Raw genomic sequence first — 22,855 nt, 5'->3', positions numbered from 1 at the left:
CATGTGGGCAGTGACTTTTAAAATCTTTCTGGTAAATTCAAAACCCCCACCTGAGTTGGACAGCCACATTTTAAATATTCCCTGGACATCTTTTATATGGCTGTGTAGATGCCTCCCAATGTGTCTCATTCTAACCCATTAATTCATGAGAGGAGTACCATGAAATAATGTCATAAAATTGCCGATTTCTCAAGTGGAAAATCCACTAACATTATTTCTTCGTATTTATTGCCTCCTCCAGCTGTTTACCTAGTCTTCTTGTTTCTATCTCTATAATATTTCTACAAAAACTTCTTCGTTGCCATTGCCTTTTTTTAGGCCTTAAAAGTCTCTTCCTTGGAGCTTTATTTCTTACTGTACCCAATCTCAACATATTCTCCACACTCTTGTTATTTTATTAAAATACATATCTATTGTGTTAGTCTTCTGCTTAGCAGCCTTCCACTGCGACAGGATAAAATCTGTAGTCCTCATTTGTCATGTAAGGCCCATCATTACCTGACCCATGCCTACCTTTCCAGCCTCATAACTCATCCCTTCTACCTGTGTAGTAATTCATATTGAATTACTGGCTCTTCCTTTACCATAGCCTTTTTCACACCGTGTTGCTGTGCTTTTATGTACATGCTATTTTTTTCTTTTTAAATGTCATTCTTTTCTTTCTGACCAGTTCATATTCTTCTTTCAAATCCCAGTTCAAGTGTCACACCCTTTATGAAACCTTTCCTTACTGGATCACGTTAAAGGGTGGTGGCTCCTTTCTTCTAAATTTCTGCAATATTCAGTCCATATTTATTATAGTGCTTATCACATTGTATTATTGTTGTTTGTATCTTCCCATAAATTGGGCACTTGAAAGGCAGCTACATTGTCTTCTCTTTACTGTATTACCAGAACTTAGTGCTGTATCCAGATTGTTGTAGGTACTTAAGAATATTTTTGAAAGAAAAGTTTAAAAGTGGGAGATTCACAATTAACATGGTATTCTCTTGGACAGTTAGTTGAAGTGTTAAGTTTAATTGATTATAAAAATGAAAGCTATCATTTATAGTCACTTCTACATCAGTTTCTGAGGTTCTTCATACTTTCAGTTTAGAACAATAATAGAAAATCTTTTGTAAATAAGTTAAAGGAAATAAACAGTAATAAAACCTAAATTGGTTCTATTTCCTTCCCTGGTGGGAAACTTTATTTGGACTAAGTTTGCAAAGAGACCTAATCATTGAACTTACCTTTTTTATAATTTTTCTAAATTGTAGGGCGTGACCTAGACATTACCCCCAACTTTTTTTGGAGACAGGGTCTGACCAGGCCTGGAGTGCAGTGATGCGATCTCAGCTCACTGCAACCTCTGCCTCTTAGGCTCAAGCAGTCCTTCCCCCTCAGCCCCACAAGTAGCTAGGACTACAGGCATGCGCCATCACATCCAGCTAATTTTTGTAGTGACCAGGTTTTGCCATGTTGCCCCGGCTAGTCTCAAACTTCTAGGCTCAAACTCCTGGGCTCAAGTAATCCTCCCACCTCTGCCTCCCACAGTGCTGGGATCATAGGGCATAAGCCACCACACCCAACTGGAAGTTAGCATTTTTTAAGGAATAAATACTACTCATTTCAGTCACTTGCCAAGGAACTAGGGCCACAAACATGAATTAGGCTTAGTCCTTACCATTTCAGGTACTTGCTATTCACTTTGAGCAGGGATGAGGAGGGTGTTGGGTGTTCCAAGATGGAAAAGAGAAAAATTCAGAAATGTATTTCACTAATAGGGTAAAAAAGCCAAGTAGTTTATGTAGTTCTTCAAAATTCTCATCTGTTGTATGTCAGATAGGAGTTTGACTGTTAGCAGAAAAGAACTTTATCTGCAGTTTTCGTCTTATCAGGTATATATATTTATACAAAAATAAATTTTTTTTAACTTTTTGATGCTTCTCTAGGTGGTAATAAGCTGCAGTCAACAGGAAATAAAACAGAAGACATAAAAGGAACCGAATGTGTTAAAAGTACTCCTGTCACTTCTGCTGTGCAGATTCCTGAAGTAAAGCAAGACACAGTGTCAGAACCAGTCACACCTGCATCTCTTGCTGCTTTACAGAGTGATGTGCAGCCAGTGGGCCATGATTATGTGGAAGAGGTAATTGATTTGAGAATACCATTGCTGTGAAATTGGATAAAGGGAAGAAGTGCATTACAAGCATATGTTACGTGTAAGATTAAATATACTTAATTGTATTTTAGATTTAGCTTAATGAAAGGATATTAAAGGAATCTTTGTTATAAGAAAGCTTGTCCTTTAAGCCTGCCTAAGTGACATCACAATGATTTTTTTTTTTTTTTGCTAACTTTTATATTATTTTCCCTGTGTATTGTCACTGTGGTGTGCAAAGTAACTTTCTATTTACTAGCAAGCATTCTTGTAATACATCCTTCAACTATCATAAAAGTTTAAAAGTTCTGAGCAGCAAAAATGTTGATAAAGAGAACCAATATATTTATTTTTGAATGGTCAGTTTTGTGATAAAATTAAGTTTGCTGATTTAACAGAATATATTCATTTGGTTTCTCAAGTGGAGTAGAAGACTGTTGCTGTTTTACAGATAAAGTAAACTCAGTAAAATAAAGGAGTGAAGGGATATCAGAGGGGACTGGATAAATACCTGTTGTTAGCAGAAAGACGTACAGTGGTATATGACTACTATTTACTTTGACTTTAGAGCATATATGTTTTTTGAGCTTCAGTGTCAATATCTATAAAATTGGGATATTCCTTAACAAAGTTGTGAAGAGTAGATGAAATAAAGTACCTAGCATGGTGTCTAGCATCTAGGAGAGTTTTTGTTTTGTTCTTGTTTTTGTTTTTGAGACAGAGTCTTATTCTGCCACCCAGGCTGGAGTGCAGTGACACAGTCTTGGCTCACTGCAACCTCTGCCTCCTAGGTTCAAGCAATTCTTCTGCCTCAGCCTCCCAAGTAGCTGCCACCACCCCCAGCTGATTTTTGTATTTTTTTTAGTAGATGGGGTTTCACTATGTTGGCCAGGCTGGTCTTGAACTCCTGACCTCATGATCTGCCTGCCTCGGCCTTCCAAAGTGCTGTGATTACAGGCCTGAGCCACTGCACCCAGCCTAGTAGGTTTTAAATAAATATTTGTTCTTGCATCCTTTTTCCTATCAAGAAAAATTATATATTGATGGCCAGGCACAGTGGCTCACGCCTGTAATTGCAGCACTTTTGGAGGCCGAGGTGGGTGAATCACTTGTGGCCAGAAGTTCAAGGCCAGTAGTTGCGCACGTCTGTAATCCCAGCTACTCGGGATGCTGAGGCACAATCACTTGAACCTGGGAGGTGGTTGCAGTGAGCCGAGATCACACAACTGTACTCCAGCCTGGGCAACAGAGTGAGACTCTGTCTCACAGAAAAGAAAAGAAAACAAGAAAAAGAAAAATTGTATATTGAATTCTTTGTTTACAAGGTGGATAGCTGGGTTATAGAATTTATAATTAGTTCAGAAATAATTCTGATTTTTAAGTTTCATCTCTTAAAGGAGTAAGATTTGATTATCTCAAAAAAAAAAAAACAAAACTCTCAACCGAAACACCCAATTTTTGATGATACTGTTTAATCCTAAACTTCAGAGAATTACATTCAGAACCGATCTTAAAGCCTGCACAATTTGAACTTAGTATTCATAGTAAGACTCAAGTTTACTTGTCCTCCTATAACTGTTCAGTTAGAAAAAATTTCATCTTAATTTTCCATAAAGTTACATATTATAAAACCTTGAGCTTTGAGAAATTTTGTATACCAAAATAATGCTATTATTCTTCTTTATCTTCATTTTCAAGAACAATACTTGGCCAGCAGCAATTACTCAGTAACTATTAGAAAATTTAAGACATCTAGCTACATTTAAATCTAAATGCTTACATATAGACAAAAATATTAAATTGAAAGATAGTGGCCAGGCGTGGTGGCTCACGCCTGTAATCCCAGCACTTTGGGAGGCCGAGGCGGGCGGATCACGAGGTCAGGAGATCGAGACCATCCTGGCTAACATGGTGAAACCCCCATCTCTACTAAAAATACAAAAAATTAGCCGGGCGTGGTGGCGGGCACCTGTAGTCCCAGCTACTCAGGAGGCTGAGGCAGGAGAATGATGTGAACCCAGGAGGCGGAGCTGGCAGTGAGTCGAGATCGCACCACTGCACTCTATCTAGCCTGGGCGACAGAGCAAGACTCTGTCTCAAAAAAAAAAGAGAGATACAAGAGCAGACATATGCTATCACATCTTGCATGCTAAAATTCCAACTTTTCATTCCCATTTCTACAGTTTCTATCCTTTTAAAAAGTAATAGGCCAGGCGCGATGGCTCATGCCTGTAATCCCAGCACTTTGGGAGGCCAAGGTGGGCGGATCACAAGGAGTTTGAGACCAGCCTGGCCAACGTGGTAAAACCCTGTCTCTACTAAAAATACAAAAAAAAAAATTAGCCGGTCGTGGTAGTGCATACCTTTAATCCCAGCTACTTGGGTGGCTGAGGCGGGAGAATCGCTTGAACCCAGGAGGCTGAGGTTGCAGTGAGCTGAGATCGAACCACTGCACTCCAGCATGGGTGACAGAGCAAGACTCTATCCTGGGAAAAAAAAAAAAAAAAAGTAATAGACATTGCCACTTCTTTCTGTGTACCACTTCATCAAATAATATGTGGGGGTTTATGAATGATATCATCTTCAACTATGATGATTCTTGAATTTTTTTTCCACACCAAGGTACGAAACGATGAAGGAAAAGTAATTCGCTTCCATTGTAAATTATGTGAGTGCAGCTTTAATGATCCCAATGCTAAGGAGATGCACTTAAAAGGGCGAAGACACAGACTTCAATATAAAGTGAGTAAAATTTCAGCTATTACCTTCTTTAAAACAAAAAACAAAAACCAAAAAAAAACACCCAGAGCATTCTATATGCAAAACAAAGCATCTAAACACAGCTTGCCAAGTCCATGATGTCCCATTCTAAGATTAGCATGTCATGTTGATAGACTCAGATGGATGTTTGGTTTTTATTTATCCATTTTTATACTTAAAGAAGAATAACATTCTCATCAGTTTTAGTAATTGTGGCAAAAACTGAAGCATTGCCTGGACCAAGCAATCATGTAAAGATAATTAATTCACATAAAATGTTTGAAAAAAGTCTCAACTCTTTATCCACCTTCTTTATCTGGTAGAATTCCCACCAAAATGAACTTTAAGACAAGTTGATAGGTTGGAAAATCCCTTCACTTATCTTAGCGTAGGAATTCTTCACTGAATACACTTTAAATGTTAAGATAAATCAGATGTTGTATTTGAAGGTTTTTTGTTGTTGTTGTTTTTGTTTTTTTTTTGTTTTTGTTTTCTTTAATGAGATGGAGTCTCGCTCTGTAGCCAAGGCTGGAGTGCAGTGGCATGATCTCGGCTCACTGCAGCCTCTGCTTCCTGGGTCCCTGTTCAGGCAATTCTCCTGCCTCTGCCTCCCGAGTAGCTGGGATTACAGGCATGCGCCCCCATGCCCAGCTAATTTTTGTATTTTTAGTAGAGATGGGGTTTCACCATGTTGGCCAGGTTGGCCTGAACTCCTGACCTCATGATCCGCCCTCCTTGGCCTCCCAAAGTGCTGGGATTACATGCGTGAGCCACCGTGCCCGGCCTGTATTTGAAGTTTTTAACTAAGCTGGATTGATGTACTAGATCCATGTTTTCTGTTTTAAACATGGAGGAGGTGAAAATTAAAACAGTGTAAAAGGGTAGTACTTAAATATGGAAAGAAACTTTTTAAGCCCAACATAGACATTTAGAGTCATCTGTTTACAAACAGTTACAGTTGACCCTTGAACAACATGGAGGTCAGGGGCCCCTCACGCAGTCAAAAATTTGCCTCCCCTTCTTTTTTTAGATAGGGCCTTGCTCTGTTGCCCAGGCTGGAGTACAATGACATGAACATGGCTCACTGCAACCTCCCGGGCTCCAGTGATCCTCCCACCGCAGCCTCCCAAGTAGCTGGGACTACAGGCATGTGCCACCGTGCCTGGCTAGCTTTTGTATTTTTCTAGAGAACGTTTCACAGTGTTGGCCGGGCTAGTCTGAAACTCCTGGCCTCAAGTGATCCGCCTGCCTTGGCCTCCCAAAGTGCCGGGATTCCAGGCTGCTTATAACTTTTGACTCCCTAAAAACTTCTAAAAGCCTACTGATGACCAGAAGCCTTACTGATAACATAAATAGTTATTTTTATGTTAACACATATTTGGTATGTCATGTGTATCTCATATATACTGTATTCTTAGAATAAAGTAAGCCAGAGAAGAGAAAATATTAAGAAAATCAGAAAATATTTACTATTCATTAAGTGGAAGTGGGTCATCATATAAAGGTCTTCATCCTCATCAAGTTGAGTAGGCTGAGGAAGAAGAGGAGGGGTTGGTGTTAACTCTCTCAGGGGTGGCAGAGGCAGAAGAAACTTAGCAGCATAGATGTAAGTGTATTCATACACTTCAAACCCCAAACCCCTGTTGTTCAAGGGTCAAATGTAAAGTAAAATTAAATATCCATTAGTTTTTCTAAGGATTTCATGACTTTTTGTTCATCAGCACTAAGTTACATACTTTTTACATAATTTTTATTAATGTATTTTGATTCTTTTCTCTGATTTACCTTAATTATATTGATTTTACTCTCTAGTGGGAAACTTGCAACTAAAAGCCTCCGTGATTAAAGAATACGTGTAATTGTATGATTAAAAATACATGTAGATTGTTTTGGGGCTGCTATTTTTTTAATGTCTTATTTATATTAATAGAAAAAAGTAAATCCAGATTTGCAAGTAGAAGTAAAGCCTAGTATTCGAGCAAGAAAGATTCAAGAAGAGAAAATGAGGAAGCAAATGCAGAAGGAGGAGTACTGGCGAAGACGAGAAGAAGAGGAGCGTTGGAGAATGGAAATGAGGTAATATCTTTAACTTTTAATAGCCTGGTAAGTGGTTCAGCCTTTCTTAAAAACTTAGCCATTCTGGGCATGTGACTCCCATTCAAAGCAATCCAGATTTATTTACTTCCAATTTTCACTCTTGAGGAAGATCCTAGGTCTAGGAAAGACATGCATTAAAATTGTTACTGGCTATACTAATATTTTACTGTGGACTTGGTATTAGAGTTATATGTTTAAGTGGCATCTTTTATAAATTAAACATATGAAGAAATAGTTTCATATTATAAATAAGTGCCTCGGTTTCAAACAAGCAAAATAGACATACGTTACCTGATAGAAGTATAAGATTTGATAGATTCTACATGTTAATAATGTCCATTAAGAAACTTTAGTGGCTACAGGGAAGGAGAATTAAGAAAACATATTTCAAATATTCATTTATATATATATAAAGATATAAATGTTAAGTTTTATTGAAATATAACATATCTTCTAAACTTATACAGTGACAGAGTTGTGTAACAATCACCACAATCAATTTAGAACAGTTCATCACCCTCAAATCACGTACCCATTAACAATAATTCCCCATGTGTCCCACATACCTAGTATCTCCCCCAGCCCCAGCCCTAGACAACCTCTAACCTTTCTGTCTCTATAGATTTGCCTGTTCTAGAGATTTCATATAAATGGAATCATATTAGGTTAATGCAAAAGTAATCGCGGTTTGTGCCAGATGACGATTTGAATTAGTAAATTCATTTGGTATAAACCGCGATTATTTTTGCATCAACTTAATACAGTCTATGGTCTTTTGTGTCTGGCATCATTCACTTAGCATAATGTTTTCATGGTTCATCCAGATTGTAACATGTATCAGTATTACATTTTCTTTTATGACTAAATAATACTGAATAATACATCCTTATGTACTGCATTTTGTTTATTCGTTCATTAGTTGATGGACATGCAACTTGTTTCCACACTTTGGCTATTATGGATATTGCCGCTGTGAATATTTTTGTATAACTTTTAAAATACAGTTTTAGCAGAAACATACTATACACGTATTTTCATAATCCACTTTTTTTGTTTACATATCTTCAACTTTAAAAACTAAATTTGGATTATTTTGTTTTTCATGAGGACATAGTAATTTTTGTGCATATGTAAAATTTTCTTCATAATCAATTCTTGTTGTTATTGTTTAGATATTTAGGTAGTTTCCAGTGTTTCTTTATTATAGTTATTAATATATTGACCCTCCTTGAGGCACTTTTTTGTTTCTTTCACCAAGTCTGTGAACCTATTGAGGCGATATTACTGCATACATTATCGTTAGTTGCTAATAATAGAACATTGGAAATGGAAATGTTTGAAGGATACTCACATGTCTGCCTATACTGGATAGCATAACTCAGTGGTTCTCAAAACTTTTTGGTCTCAGGATCCTTCATCCTCAATTATCAAGGACTCCAAAGAGTCCTTATGTGGGTTATATCTGTCAAGACTTACTGTATTAAAAATTAAAACTGGCCGGGCACAGTTGCTCATGCCTGTAATCCCAGCACTTTGGGAGGGTGAGGCGGGTGGATCACCTGAGGTCGGGAGTTCAAGACCAGCCTGACCAACATGGAGAAATCCCCATCTCTACTAAAAATACAAAATTAGCCGGCATGGTAGCGCATGCCTGTAATTGCAGCTACTCAGGAGGCTGAGGCAAGAGAATGACTTGAACCTGGGAAGAGGAGGTTGCGGTGAGGTGAGATCGTGCCATTATACTCCAGCCTGGGCAACAAGAGCAAAACTCCGTCTCAAAAAAAAAAAAAAAAAAAATTAAAACTAAGAAATTTAAATATTTGTTAATTCATTTTAAAATGACATTTTAATTATTTTTTGAAATATGGTTACATGTATATTTGTTAAAATATTACACAATATATTTAATCAATAAAATACAGTAAAAAGATTATTCCACAGAATAGTGGGAAAAGTTATGCTATTTTACATTTTTGTACATCTCTTTAATGTCTGGTTTACAGAAGGCAGCAAGATTCTCATGTTTGCTTTTGTGTTCATATGTGGTGAATAACACGTGTTGCTTCTGGATAATTTCACTGTATGCTTAGAATGAAAGAGCAAATAAGTGTCTTTAGTATTTATTATGAAAATAATTTTTTTTTTTTTAAACAGAGTCTCGCTGTGTTGCCCAGGCTGGAGTGCAATGGCACGATCTTGGCTCACTGCACTCTCCACCTCCTGGGTTTAAGTGATTCTCTTGCCTCAGCCTCCCAAGTAGTTGGGATTACAGGCACCTGCCACCACGCCTGGCTAATTTTTGCATTTTTAGTAGGGATGGGCTTTCACCAGGTTAACCAGGCTGGTCTCAAACTCCTGGCCTCAAGTGATCTGCCCGCCTCAGTCTCCCAAAGTGCTGGAATTACATGTATGAGCCACCACGACTGGCCTTATTGTGAAAATAATTTTGACCCCATGGATCTCCTGAAAGGGTCTCAGGGACCACTTGGAGTCCCTGGATTGCACCTGGAGAACCTCTGCTACAGCTTAATAAAATCTCTACCAATTAAATGTGATAGCCATTTTGTTTCAGTTTGAATTGTTTTCATGTTTGGCTATTTATACTTTTGTGGTAAATTGCTTGTTTTTTCTTACCTGTTGATTTGTACAGACGTTTCTTACGTTGTTATTATTAATCATTTTTTATAGGTTACCTTTAAATAGTTTTTACTATTATGTATGTGTTGGTTTATATTTATCACATAACATTTATCAGTTATGTCCTTTATGAAGTTTCTGCCTTTGTAACATATTGGGAATTCTCCTCTGTAGCTAGATTATACAGTGCTTTCCTCTTTCACTGATAATACCAACTATTAAGCATCCACAATGTGCCAGGAACTGTATTAGGTAGTGAGCACAAATTGGTAAACAATGGATAAAGGTCCCTGCCCTCATTTGACTTAAACGTTGCTAGCAACAACAGTAAACTATTAGAAACTGGAACGAACAGGATTTTCCAGAACCTTTAAGCTGTTTTTATTCATTTTTTCCTCAAAGCCTAAATAGCATAGATAGAAGAATGGTTTCTATCAGTCCCCAGTTGGTTGATCCTAAAAAGCACTGCTGGTTGGGCACGGTGACACACTGCCTGTAATCCCAGCACTTTGGGAGGCCAAGGCGGGCAATCAGTTGAGCCCAGGAGTTTGAGACCAGCCTAGGCAACATGACAAGACCCCGTCTCTACAAAAAATACGAAAATTAGCCGGGCGTGGTGGTGCACACCTGTATTCCCATCTGCTTGGGGGGCTGAGGTGGGAGGATCACCTGATCATGGGAGGTCAAGGCTGTAGAGACCGGTGATCACGCCACTGCACTGGTTGACAGAGTGGGACGCTGCCAATTTAAGGAAAAAAAAGCACTGCTTATTCCCAACCTGAGGAAATTGGTAGTTTCTATAATGGTAGTCAGGAAGCACACTTCTTTCTTATGTGTTAACAGATTACGTTAGTAAAACCTTAACCTAATTGTTAACAGAATATGCTGTAGACACGTGGTTTCCCTTGGGAATTATTGGTATCCTAGTTTGAAGTTGAAAATGAGGAAAGAACTGGGAGGGCAGAGGGGAGGAGATGGTTAAAAAAAAAAAAAAAAGTAGATTCTGCAAATGTTGGTCAGTAAAGCAGAGGCTATACACTAGTTGCCCACATTCTGAGTTCAGCTCAGAGGTGTTATATTTGGTATGCATAGTATTTTGTAATCTGAACCAGCAACCATGAAGTTTCACAAAAATCCTGATGACCTCAGCAATACAGCCTTTGCGGTAGTCCCTCCTTGTCCAAGGGAGTTTACGTTACAAGACCACCAGTGGATACCTAAAATCACAGGTTGTACCAAACCCTGTATATACTATATGTTTTCCATCTGATAACGGTGTTAGTTACTAAGCAACTAATAGGCTAGTAGGGTGTATACTGTGTGGACATGCTGGACAAAGGGATGATTCATAGGTGGGATGGAGCTGGACAGCGCAAGATTTCATCACACTACTCAAAATTGCACAAGATTTAAAACTTATGAATTGTTTCTTTCTGGAACGTTCTGTTCAATATTTGTATACTATGGTTGACTATAGGTAACTGAAACCACAGCGATGAGGATGATGGGGACTGTTGTATTCCCTTATGGCAACAATTAATAGGAGCTGAGTTGCAGCAGCTGTTACCTCTAGCCAGGACATGTTCTTTCTACTTTACCATAATTCCCAACACCCTTAATGTGTCCCCAACAGTGAGACTGACTATGACCTGCCATTTATCACTGCCTTGCACTGTTTTTCTTCATAGTAGAGACATAGGAAAGAGCATGTTTCTTTGAGGACATGAAGAAAATTCCCAAATGTGATATGTGCACTTCAGATCATTTACTCACAGTGTTGGCCTGCCTCCTTTAGGTGGCATTGGGTTTCTAATTCATACTTAAAGCAGGAGAGAGGTTGTAAGAAACTGTGAGGTTTCTGATGCCTGTTCTTTTTACTTTTTCCTCAGGCTGAAATTTTCTTCCGCTTTTCATGCTCTCTTTTCTCTTTCATTTACTTCACAATGAAAGCAAACACGGAAAATCATATACATTTGGGAAGAAATTTTAGCTAGGCTGATGTTGGTGGGGTTTTTTATTGCTTTTTATGTCACTATGGATGCAAGTTCTTGGCCTGTATTTTTCCTCATATGCTTATAATGTCATTCTTTATGTTTCAGACGTTATGAAGAGGACATGTACTGGAGAAGAATGGAGGAAGAACAACATCATTGGGATGATCGCCGCCGAATGCCAGATGGAGGTTATCCTCATGGTCCTCCAGGCCCATTAGGCCTTCTGGGAGTCCGACCAGGCATGCCTCCTCAGCCTCAGGGGCCTGCAGTGAGTGTCCACGTTGGTGATATAAGGGGTGAAAGTTTGACTGGTTCAGCATTAGAAGAAGACAATTTTGGAGGGGCTAATGTTTAGACTTAATAATCTTGTAATCTTGGTAGTTTTTTTGAGACAGAGTCTTGCTCTGTTGCCCAGGCTGCAGTGCAGTGGTATGATCTCGGCTCACTGCATGCAACCTGCACTTCCCAGGTTCAAGCAATTCTCCTGCCTCAGCCTCCCAAGTAACTGGGATTACAGGCACTCACCACCACACTTGGCTAATTTTTGTAATATTAGTAGAGATAGAGTTTCACCATGTTGGCCAGGCTGGTCTTGAACTCCTGACTTCAGGAGATCCGTCCACCTGGGCCTCCCAAAATGCTGGGATTATAGGCATGAGCCACCGCACCCAGCTTGATACAAGTTTTTAATCTGATTTAGAATCTTTCCTCCATTTTTTACAGGAAGGGAATATGTTTCCTGTGTCTTCTGTATAAGGACCTCATAGAATTTCTGGCAATCTTTCTTATTTTCAGTATATGCCAAATGGGAACGGAGCTTTTTATGCCAACTGTTCTTTCACATGAGACTCTTGCCTTTGGTTTTCCTTACATGAGCAGGAACAACTAATTTTTTTTCTTGTTTCTTTTCTTATTTTTCCTTTGGAGTGCAGTGGCATGATCATAGAGCTCACAGAAGCCTCAGCTTCCCGAGTAGCCGGGACACAGGCATGAGCCTCTGTACCTGTCAGGAACAACTAATGTTGAAGGCAACTGCTTTGTCTTTAGATTTATTCTTACTGGTCTGGGTGCAGTGGCTCATGCCTATAATTCCAGTACTTTAGGAAGACCAAGGTGAAAGGATGGCTTGGTGCTAGAAGTTCAAGACTAGCCTGGGCAACATTGGGAGACCCAGTGTCTGTAAAAATTTTTTTTAAATAAAAAGAAATTTATTCTTATTTTTCCATTACCAATGGCTTAGAATCTTTTTTCCTTCTTCCAGTTTTGACCATCTAAAACCTACTACTTCTAAATTGAGTGAAAGATAAGGGGTAGATAAAATGGTTTTAAGATAAGCCCCAGAGTTGATATGTTATTAAGACTATAGGAAAAATCTGCATCTTGAGAGATGCAGAAGCTGGGTAAAAGGGATATCTTGTGTAAGTTCAGTCTACCAAAAACAAGATTTGTTTCTCTATAGAGCAGTTACAAGAAAAAAGTAGACTTTTCTTTAACCTATTCTCTCATTTATCTTTGCTCAGAGGGTTGGCAATTGTGAGACTTGAATTACTGAAAGCAAAGAAAGTTTCAGAATCACTGGTTTTTAAGATTGAGTAAAGAGCATTTTCATAGCTTTAGGTTTATATGTGTTATAAATGTTACTTGTTTTGAGACAAAGTGGGTATGCATGCATGCATGCATGCATACATACATACATATAGTCTTGATGGTATAACTTTCCATAGTTTGCGTTTTTGTTTTTACTGAAATTGAAAAAAGAAGATAAAGCCTTTCTTATTGAAAAGATAAAACAAATATGTATAGTTGAAAAATATAATTTGCTTTTGCTCAGGAAACTTTTTTTTAAATTGAGCAACTTTGTTTCTCTGTAGCCCTTACGTCGTCCTGACTCATCTGATGACCGTTATGTAATGACAAAACATGCCACCATTTATCCAACTGAAGAGGAGTTACAGGCAGTTCAGAAAATTGTTTCTATTACTGAACGTGCTTTAAAACTCGTTTCAGACAGTTTGTCTGAACATGAGAAGAACAAGAACAAAGAGGGAGATGATAAGAAAGAGGGAAGTAAAGACAGGTGTGTTTTGAAAGTTATTTACCATGTGTAATTTTGGTTTTTCTTATGCGGACTTCTTACATTTGAAATATAGCTTATGACTGGTAACTCTGGTGTGAGTTCTATGTGTTTTAACCATGCCTGTGTTAGATATTTCATGTATTCAGCAGCTGCTTGCAAAAATAGAAATACACAGTTCCACGGCCACATGCAGTCTCTAACCTTGTAATTGTACTCATTTTAAGTTTATATAAACTATTTTGAGTCTATTTCAAAGCAGCCATTATAGTTTTACAGTTGTACTCAGCTGCTGTTTTTCTGTTTTTATTTATTTGTTGCTTCTGCCCCACACTCAGTCTTTGTTTTAATAACTATTTCCTTAAAGCACTGACTATAAAGCATGATTAAGCCTAAGCTTTAGCAGTGTCTTTATATCAAGTTTGCATTATTAGCTGTAACTTTTTATTTTCCTTTTACCATTTGGAAATATTTTTGTATTACATTAAACATAACTCTTATTATTCTGACTTGTGAAATAAGAAACAGAAGTGTTAATGTCCATTGCTTTGCAGTTGTCTTTCTGTAAAGAACTTAGCTCTTTCTTATTTTTTTATCCACATTGCTTAAATGAAGTATAGTTCTAAAAATGCTGGATGTCTTTCTACTGCGGTTGATGGAAATTTTAATGGTACAAAAGTTATTTCACTTACTATTGTATGTTTACAGAATATCATGCGTCTGGTTAAGCAGAGAAATATCATAACATAATTTTATTTTACTGCAGAGCTTTGAAAGGAGTTTTGCGAGTGGGAGTATTGGCAAAAGGATTACTTCTCCGAGGAGATAGAAATGTCAACCTTGTTTTGCTGTGCTCAGAGAAACCTTCAAAGACATTATTAAGCCGTATTGCAGAAAACCTACCCAAACAGCTTGCTGTAAGTATTATGGAAATGTTAATTTTTACCCCTTGTCTGGTTCAGAAGTTTTTGGTGGGACTGACTATGCTTCAGTTTAAACCTAAGCCAGCCTTTAAAATTTTGGCTTGACTTTCTGTTTTGAGTTTTTTTGTTTGATTGGGCAAACTGATGAAACTATTTTCTACTTCATCTTTTTTAGGTTTTATAGTGATTATATTTGGCATGAAGCCATCTTGCTGATTTATTTAAAAATGTAAACTTGTAGCATATGCCTTCCTTCTCTTGTTGTTTTTCCAAGACTTGAGTCATAAGAAGGCAGTTGTTAGGACAAAGTGATTTTTTTAAAAAAATCCTATGTGTAGCAAGGTTAAATTTTTTTAATTCATGAATCTCTTGCCTATTTAGTTTAATGCTTTTAATAAAATATAGTAACTAAAATAGTCTTTCTGATTTTAATTTCCCCAGTTTTATTGTGAATATTTTCAGTTTTCTACATGTTTATAATGGTAGGAAATAATTCTTTTGTCTCCATCCAGCAAAACATGGCAATGCAAAACTAATAGAGTATTTTATTTGGGTCCTACAAAAACAAACTTTTTTTTAAGCTTAAATTTATAAAAATTTTATGTATTAGCTTGTCAGAATGACTGAGATTTAAAATAGTGATTCCTTTAATAATTGAGGGTATAAAACTCGCAATTTAATGAAGCATTCTAAATTCAAGGAATCAGCTTTCATTGGTAACATGTATTCTACAGTAGTGAATTAGAACAGTACCTTACTGTAGCAGAGCAACTGATGACAAAAGGGACATTGAAGCACACTATTAAACTTAAAACTCTGACAACTCTGCACTTACTGTTGCTTGTTTTATATTACCATTATTCCAGATGGGAAATTTTTTATTGTAGATGAGTCTTTTTTTTAATTATCAGGAGCCAGGAGAATTGGCTTTGTTGTGTGTTTACTTCTTACTCCTGTTGAGGCTGCTAGGGCAATGAAGGGGGAAAATAAAAGGTTTGGAAGCCTTGGAAGAATCATAGAATTTGCAAGAAACATCTTGATCCTAATTGTGGTGCTTAGTAAAACTGCAAACCAAGGAATATATCATAACTAAATAACTAACAACCAGTTAAGCTAAAAGTGGAATACTCTTCAAACCCACCTATATAAGTGGATAAGCAAGTGAAATAAAATTAATTTATAGTTAATTTATACTATAGTAAGTGCTTTGTATAGTTGATTCATTTAATCTTCCAGCCACCCTATAGGTTAGGTACAGTTACTTTCTCCATCTTACAGAAACAGGTGCAGGATAGTTAAATAATTTGTCTATCATTGCATCACTGTAAAGTACCAGAGCTAGGATTTAAACCTAGATACTATACTGTAAATACTGTATGTAGTTTCTGTAGAGTCTTCATTTGTTCATATAAAATGGAGCTTATTACATGTCTACCAAATTACAGCAAATCCTGGTTTTTCTGGATATTGACTGAGACTTTCTGCTCCCTGATAAAATGTGGATTTCACAGAAAATGTACAATATGGGAATAAATTGTAGCTCCTGTTAAGGTCAGGTACCTATTTTAGCTTCATTCAAATTATGCAAATATATGTTATAAATATGGCAGTGTTTCTTTTATCCAAGAATTTATCATCTAAGAGAGACATACCTATGTACAAATAACTCACAAACAATGGTAAATATTAGTTCAACACAGAATTCTGAAAGTAGGGAGTAAGACTAATAATACTGGCATGTATGGCAGGGCTTCCTAGAAGGAGCAGTGTATGATGGTCTTCATATAGAATGGTTAGGGTAGTAAGAGAGTGAAAGAGCCATAATGAAAGTGCTTTTGTTTGTTAATACAACAGATCCAATCCAATTTGTTTCTTATAATCTTCGTTACACAGGTTATAAGCCCTGAGAAGTATGACATAAAATGTGCTGTATCTGAAGCGGCAATAATTTTGAATTCATGTGTGGAACCCAAAATGCAAGTCACTATCACACTGACATCTCCAATTATTCGAGAAGAGAACATGAGGGAAGGAGGTTGGAAAGCCATTAAACTTTCTACTTTGTATTAACTTTTTTTTTTCATTTATCTACTCTTTAAGATGGCATTAAGCCCTAGAAGGCAACATGCTGGCATTACATGTGAATTTGGTAGATTTGACTTATTTAGCAACAGGTTTTGCCTAAGATAATTTCCCACAGAGTAAATGCTCTTTTTAGTGATGTATTTTTATATAAAACACTATGGTATGATTGATTTTCTTGATTTCTTTCTTTTCTTGCTAACCTCAGATTTCTGGAAAAAAACTTCAAAATTATTTTTACTGGCATAGTCAATGCATGAAAAAATGGTTTTAAAATGTTGCTAGTGACTAGGGGGACACAACTTTAAGTTGGATTAAGAAGTTTTTGCTCTTGCCTTGTCTTACAAAAAAGACAAGAGTTTTCACAAACAAAATTGGCTAAGTATTCGTAACACATTTTTAAGAGGCATTTTTATATATGTAATAATGGATTTGGCTCGTCCTGTGGTAAATATTTCTAGTTCTCTGAGGTTGCTCTTTGGCTTGGAGCGCTGTCATAAATGCAGAACATCCTAAAGCAGGAGGATTTGGACATTTGACCCTAATATCACACTGGAGATACTGAAAAATAAACTGTGTAAATGTAGATAGTGAGTCACAGCACAATTCAGGGTTTTTAAACTTAATTTACAACTATAGAATATGAAATCCTGCTGGTGCCAGCAATGTTGCTTTAGGGACTATTCTGTAACATTTTCAAAGCTTCAAAAGCTTTTAAGCTGAAAAGCATGATCAGTGTCTGCAGTATGTTGGTTCTGTTGTTTTATGGGTCAGATAAAATTTACTTTGTTTCCTTTCATGTTTTTATATATCTTGTTGAGTATGGAATAACAGTGTACACTAATATTTCTTTGTGATACAGGTTGAGGAGGAAGAGGGTACTACATACTTAATATTAAAATTCATTTGTATAAAATAGCATCAGTAGTCTCTCAATTACTGTTTCTTTAAATTTGTTTGCTTATAACAAAGCAATTTTTTTAAGACACTGGGCTTTTCACAACCCAGGAAAAGAACATTTTACCAAAAATGTCATTGGGAGCTATGTCTAATTTTACATACTTTGCATGTATACCATAATCAGATGATATTTATATCTTAAGCTTTGCATCTTAAATGGGTTTTGTGTAAAGGATTTTCTTACGTGAACGTGAGTTTCTACTCAAGGTCTGGCCGTGGGTGTTGCTGGAGAAACAGTTCCTGAGTCAATCTGGTCAGGTCATATACAGCATATGGGATTTGATAAAACTAATATGATACATTATAAATGTTGCTATATTTAGTGTAAAATGATAACCATTTAACTTTATTTCAGAATACATTTTGTTCAGTTATATTTAGACAATTAAATTTGTACAGTATCAAGCCATTTTATTATGTTGTAAAAGTCTAAAGTGAATAGTATCATATTTGCAGTAAATTATTTGATAACCTATCCCTTCTAAAGGAAACAAAATTATATTTTTGTCTGACCCAGACTTGAGTTAGAATTATTGTTCTGAATTTCATAAATATTATGTTAAGGAAAATGGTCAGTCCAAAATGGAAAGATTTTGCTTCAAGACACTGAGCTGAAAAGTTGGATGTGCCAAAGTGTAGAAACATTGATAGTGTTCCTTGCTGCAGATAACTGCAGTAAACCATGTCTTTAGCTTCATTATGAAGATTGCTTCTTTCTTGCTGCAGAATAACGGTATGTATTCTCTCTCACTGCAGCTCCCAATGCTCTGTGTCTTAAAATCATTTAAAGCCTATAGCTTGCTTTGGGGAGTTAGTACAGGGGTTAAGGAAGGCTTTGCCGGAAGAACAATTGTAAATCATGAGAGTTACTACTTGCGCATTGTGTGGTAGTCTCTTTAATGCATAATGGTCCTTTTTAATACCAAAAATTAATTAATAAAGGAAATGATAACATTGTCCAAATAACTGTTAAACGCATGACAGATCTGTTTTATGATACTGTGTTTGACAGTTAAACATTAAGTAAACATTTAATTGACTTTAAGCTTGAAATGTTCAGAATGCTCTAACCCTTGCTACAGAATCTTTTCTGCAGCAAGTTAAGTATTTTGTGTGTTTTTTCCCACCTGTAGCTTATCAGACCCGGTCCAAAGCCTTCTAGCAGAGGGGATTGATCCTGTCAGGGGTTGCTGCCAAGACATCGGAAGGATTTTTGACCAAGGTTTTCAAAAGCTCAGTGTCACATCTGCCATTTGATAAAGGAGGGATTTTGGATGCAGAGCCTGGCATTTATTGTCCTTTGTGTGACTGTTTTGTTTGTTTTGTCTTCGTCTCTTCTAGAATTGAGCAGTGTTCACACTAGTTTTTAAATGGTTGAGTGGGTTATATATTTTACATGACCATGTTAATTTGAATTAATATATTCCCATTAACGTTTAATCTTAAAATAGTGTGGACACAGCATGTCTTCTAATTGATGATTAACCCCTTAAAATCTATGAAGTACATTCATGTAGAACAAGAATTAGCATTTTGTTTTTATAAATTAACTGGTTTTTGTTTTGCTTTGTTAACTGGGTGTTAGGCAACAAGTATGATTTCAGCAGAATATAAGGGGTTAATCTACTTGAAATAGAAAATGGGTACAAAAATCCACACTAAATTTAACAAAAATTTTCTACTTATAGCTGTAATTTGTTTTTAAATTGCAGTAGGTATTAGCTGGGCGTGGTGGCGGGCGCCTATAATCCCAGCTACTTGGGAGGCTGAGGCAGGAGAATTGCTTGAACCCAGAAGGTGTAGGTTGCAGTGAGCCGAGATCATGCCATTGCACTCTGGCCTGGGCAACAAGAGTGAAACTCCATCTCAAAGAAAAAAAAATTGCAATAGGTGTCTTGGCATCTTTGAATTTATATCATGGATTAAAATTTCCAAAGTTATGAATGCTTATGTGCAAAACAAAATTTTCTTGCATATTGGAGGAAATAAAATTGTGAATTAACATTAGAAATTTAGAAACATTTTAGAAAGAGATTGCACATTGTCACCTATTTGCATTCTAGCTTTAGCAAATACAAGTAAATAAGGGACATAGAAAGAGGTTCTTTAGCATGTTATAATACTGCTTTGGGGAAGTCAGCTTTTTCTTTTTTGTGTGTGTGAGGGGTTTTGTTTTGTTTTGCTTTGTTTTTGTTTTGTTTTTGAGACAGTCGCTCTGTCACCCAGGCTGGAGTGCAGCAGCACAATCTCGGCTCACTGCAACCTCCACCTCCCAGGTTCAAGCAATTCTCATGCCTCAGCCTCCCAAGTAGCTGAGGAGCTGGGACTACAGGCATGTGCCACCACACCCAGCTAATTTTTCTATTTTTGAGTAGGGATGGAGTTTCACCATGTTGGCCGGGCTGGTCTCGAAATCCCTACTTCAGATGATCCACCTGCCTCAGCCTCCCAAAGTGCTAGGATTACAGGCATGAGCCACTGCACCTGGCCTTTTTTTCTTTTTTAAAACTTCGTAGTTATCTGTCTCTTGTGTCCCTTTTCTTTATCTATTCCTAACAGAATAGTTTATTTCTTATGTTCAGGTTATTTCTAGGTTCAATAGTTGGTCTTATAAGTTTTGAGAGTACTAATATTTTTGTCTTGATAACTTCTTTTTAGCACCAAATTCCTCTTTTAGTATTTATTCTCAAAATGCCACACAGTTTTCCTTGATTATCTGTCTTTCCTCTAAATATGTCTTCTGAAGAATCTGTGTCCATCTGATTACTCGAGGAGTAAAAAACTAAGAAAAAGAAACCTTAGAGAATATAATTCTGTCAGTTTCAAAATATGTTTTTTATATGTCATCTACTCAAAATAAGAACAAGTTATCTTTTTAGATATCTGAATGCTTATGAGATATGAGTAACTTGACCAGAACTGCAGCTAGTACTCTTAAGATAATTAACTTTTTCATACTTTTATCATGTATTTTTTCTTTTGTCCATATTCATTTTATATACTCGATTATTAAACTATTCTAAATGCCCCATAATTTCCAAAGGACTATTATATTTAATAGATTATATAATTTTTCTGTATTGAGAAAATATTCATACTATTTAAATCATTGAGATCTGTGAATTAGATTGGAATAATTGCCATTTGCTTATTAATAGCTTGATTAGCAGATTTGCTGTTAATATACACATTTTACAGATGTTTAGATGGATATAAAGATAGCCCTTTGTCTACTTTTATGAATGATATATTAATGTAAAGTTAACTTCTTGTCCTGGTTTAGTTTCATATATTCTCAAGTTTTGTGTAGCTCATTTATGTTTTAATCAGCTTAAAGACCCTACACATCTATCATCACAGGATGCTGTTTGTTGCATCTTTTCCACTCTTAATTCTGTTTAACCATGCTAGTTCCTATTTGCTATTCTGCTTGCCTATTGTTTCTCTTTTATCATTTTTTTAAATACTTTATGGGAACTTTAAATTTTAAAGGGCATTTCATACTCTCTGATAACGAAAATTTTCATGTGGAAGGGAGAGCATTAAACTTTTAGAAATGCCTGTTTTGGGCCGGGCGTAGTGGCTCACGCCTGTAATCCTAGCACTTTGGGAGGCCAAGGCGGGTGTATCACTTGAGGTCAGGAGTTAAAAACCAGCCTGGCCAACATGGTGAAACCTCGTCTCTACTGAAAATACAAAAAATTAGCCTGGTGTGGTGGTGCACACCTGTAATCCCAGCTACTTGGGAGGCTGAGACAGGAGAATCGCTTGAACCCAGGAGGCCGATGTTGCAGTCATCTGAGATCGTGCACTCCAGTCTGGGGGACAGAGTGACACTCCGTCTCAAAAAAAAAAAAAAAGAAATGCCTGTTTTGGGTTCTTCATTTTTTTTCTGTAACTATAACTATATTGAGCATTCTATATTTATCATCAGTTCTTTGTTATATTAGCTCCAGAATAACTTATGACCATTTAGAGTACTGAACAAACTCAGTTTATTGTATATTCTCATTTATTAAGGTGGATTTTTGTGTTCCCTCTTGTCTTGTTGTCTTTGTGCTAGTGCACTGTGTCCAGTAATCTTTCCTTCAGATTTTGTTTTGGTGGGTAGGGTTTATATTTCCAGAAATTGTTTATTATATTACTAAATTAATAAGTTAACCTTTCTTTTGTTCCTCATATTGGATTATGTAAATTTGTTGAAAATAACTCCATGGATATGTTAAAGTGCCAACAAGCTCTCAAATGGCTCATGTGACACTGATGCTACCTTAAGGAAGTGTCTTGCTCACCTGGTCAAACACCCATTCCTCACTGCATTTTGCCAATTCAATCCATTTTAGATGTAACCTCGGGTATGGTGAAAGACCCACCGGACGTCTTGGACAGGCAAAAATGCCTTGACGCTCTGGCTGCTCTACGCCACGCTAAGTGGTTCCAGGTTCGGAACATCATTTTACTTTTTTCTTGTAGCCTTATGAGAGAGTAGTTCAGTACAACATGTTTAACTGTGCTTAAACATTTCAAAAGACTGCCCAAGCAATACTATTTTAAATTAAATATCAGAAAATATGTTAACATAGAAAGCTGGGTATGATGATCTGCATATTGCAGTTATTATTAATTTGACAATGAACTTAGGTTTGGGGAGTGTTTTGTAGTTGGGGTTTTTTTATTTTTTATTTTTAGTGGCTATATTTAAAGTTGACTTGTTTAGGAACATCACATGTTTGTGTATATATATTATATTCCATAAGGCTGCAGATTAACTTTGCTTTAAATAATGGAATATGTGTTTAAAGCTTTGTGTATAGTTTTAAGATTTTTTTCCCCCTCTTTCTCTAAGTTAATAAGTGTAGGGAGTGAAAGGTGAGGAAGCAGCTGTTTGGTTTAGTGACTTTGCAGTCATGCAAAGGCACAGAAGGGAAACCAAACAGATTTCCTTAACCTTTCAGTCCCTAGACAAACTTTTTAGCTCTTTACTTTTTCTTTTATTTCTAATGTAGGCAGACTTTTTTTTTTTTAAGTTTACTGTTTTAAATGAACACAGGTCAAGGTTCACAGGGGATCAAGAAATATTATTCTTGTATAATCTGTTTACTTTGACCTAAATACCAGCTTTTAAATACTAACCCTGGCATAAAATACTGCTGTAAATGGCAGCTCATTGAATCCAATTTTAAGT

At 36.6% G+C, this 22,855-nt stretch overlaps 1 protein-coding gene across 3 annotated transcripts in view; it reads left to right on the top strand.

The window, feature by feature from the left end:
• Window positions 1–22,855, top strand: part of ZFR (zinc finger RNA binding protein) — a 90,089-nt gene that overhangs the window by 42,178 nt on the left and 25,056 nt on the right. For 2 of the 3 annotated variants that reach the window (XM_054555015.2, NM_001131290.1), the window contains 8 exon segments: window positions 1,935–2,131; window positions 4,766–4,885; window positions 6,834–6,979; window positions 11,737–11,899; window positions 13,503–13,708; window positions 14,472–14,622; window positions 16,522–16,663; window positions 22,014–22,111. In XM_054555015.2, coding sequence (XP_054410990.1) covers window positions 1,935–2,131; window positions 4,766–4,885; window positions 6,834–6,979; window positions 11,737–11,899; window positions 13,503–13,708; window positions 14,472–14,622; window positions 16,522–16,663; window positions 22,014–22,111 — 1,223 coding nt within the window. 3 annotated transcript variants of the gene reach the window in all.

The sequence above is a fragment of the Pongo abelii genome, chromosome 4 (assembly GCF_028885655.2).
Source record: "Pongo abelii isolate AG06213 chromosome 4, NHGRI_mPonAbe1-v2.0_pri, whole genome shotgun sequence".
Lineage (NCBI taxonomy): Eukaryota > Metazoa > Chordata > Mammalia > Primates > Hominidae > Pongo > Pongo abelii.
Note: the sequence above shows the minus strand (reverse complement) of the source record. Positions and strands in the feature narration are given on the sequence as shown.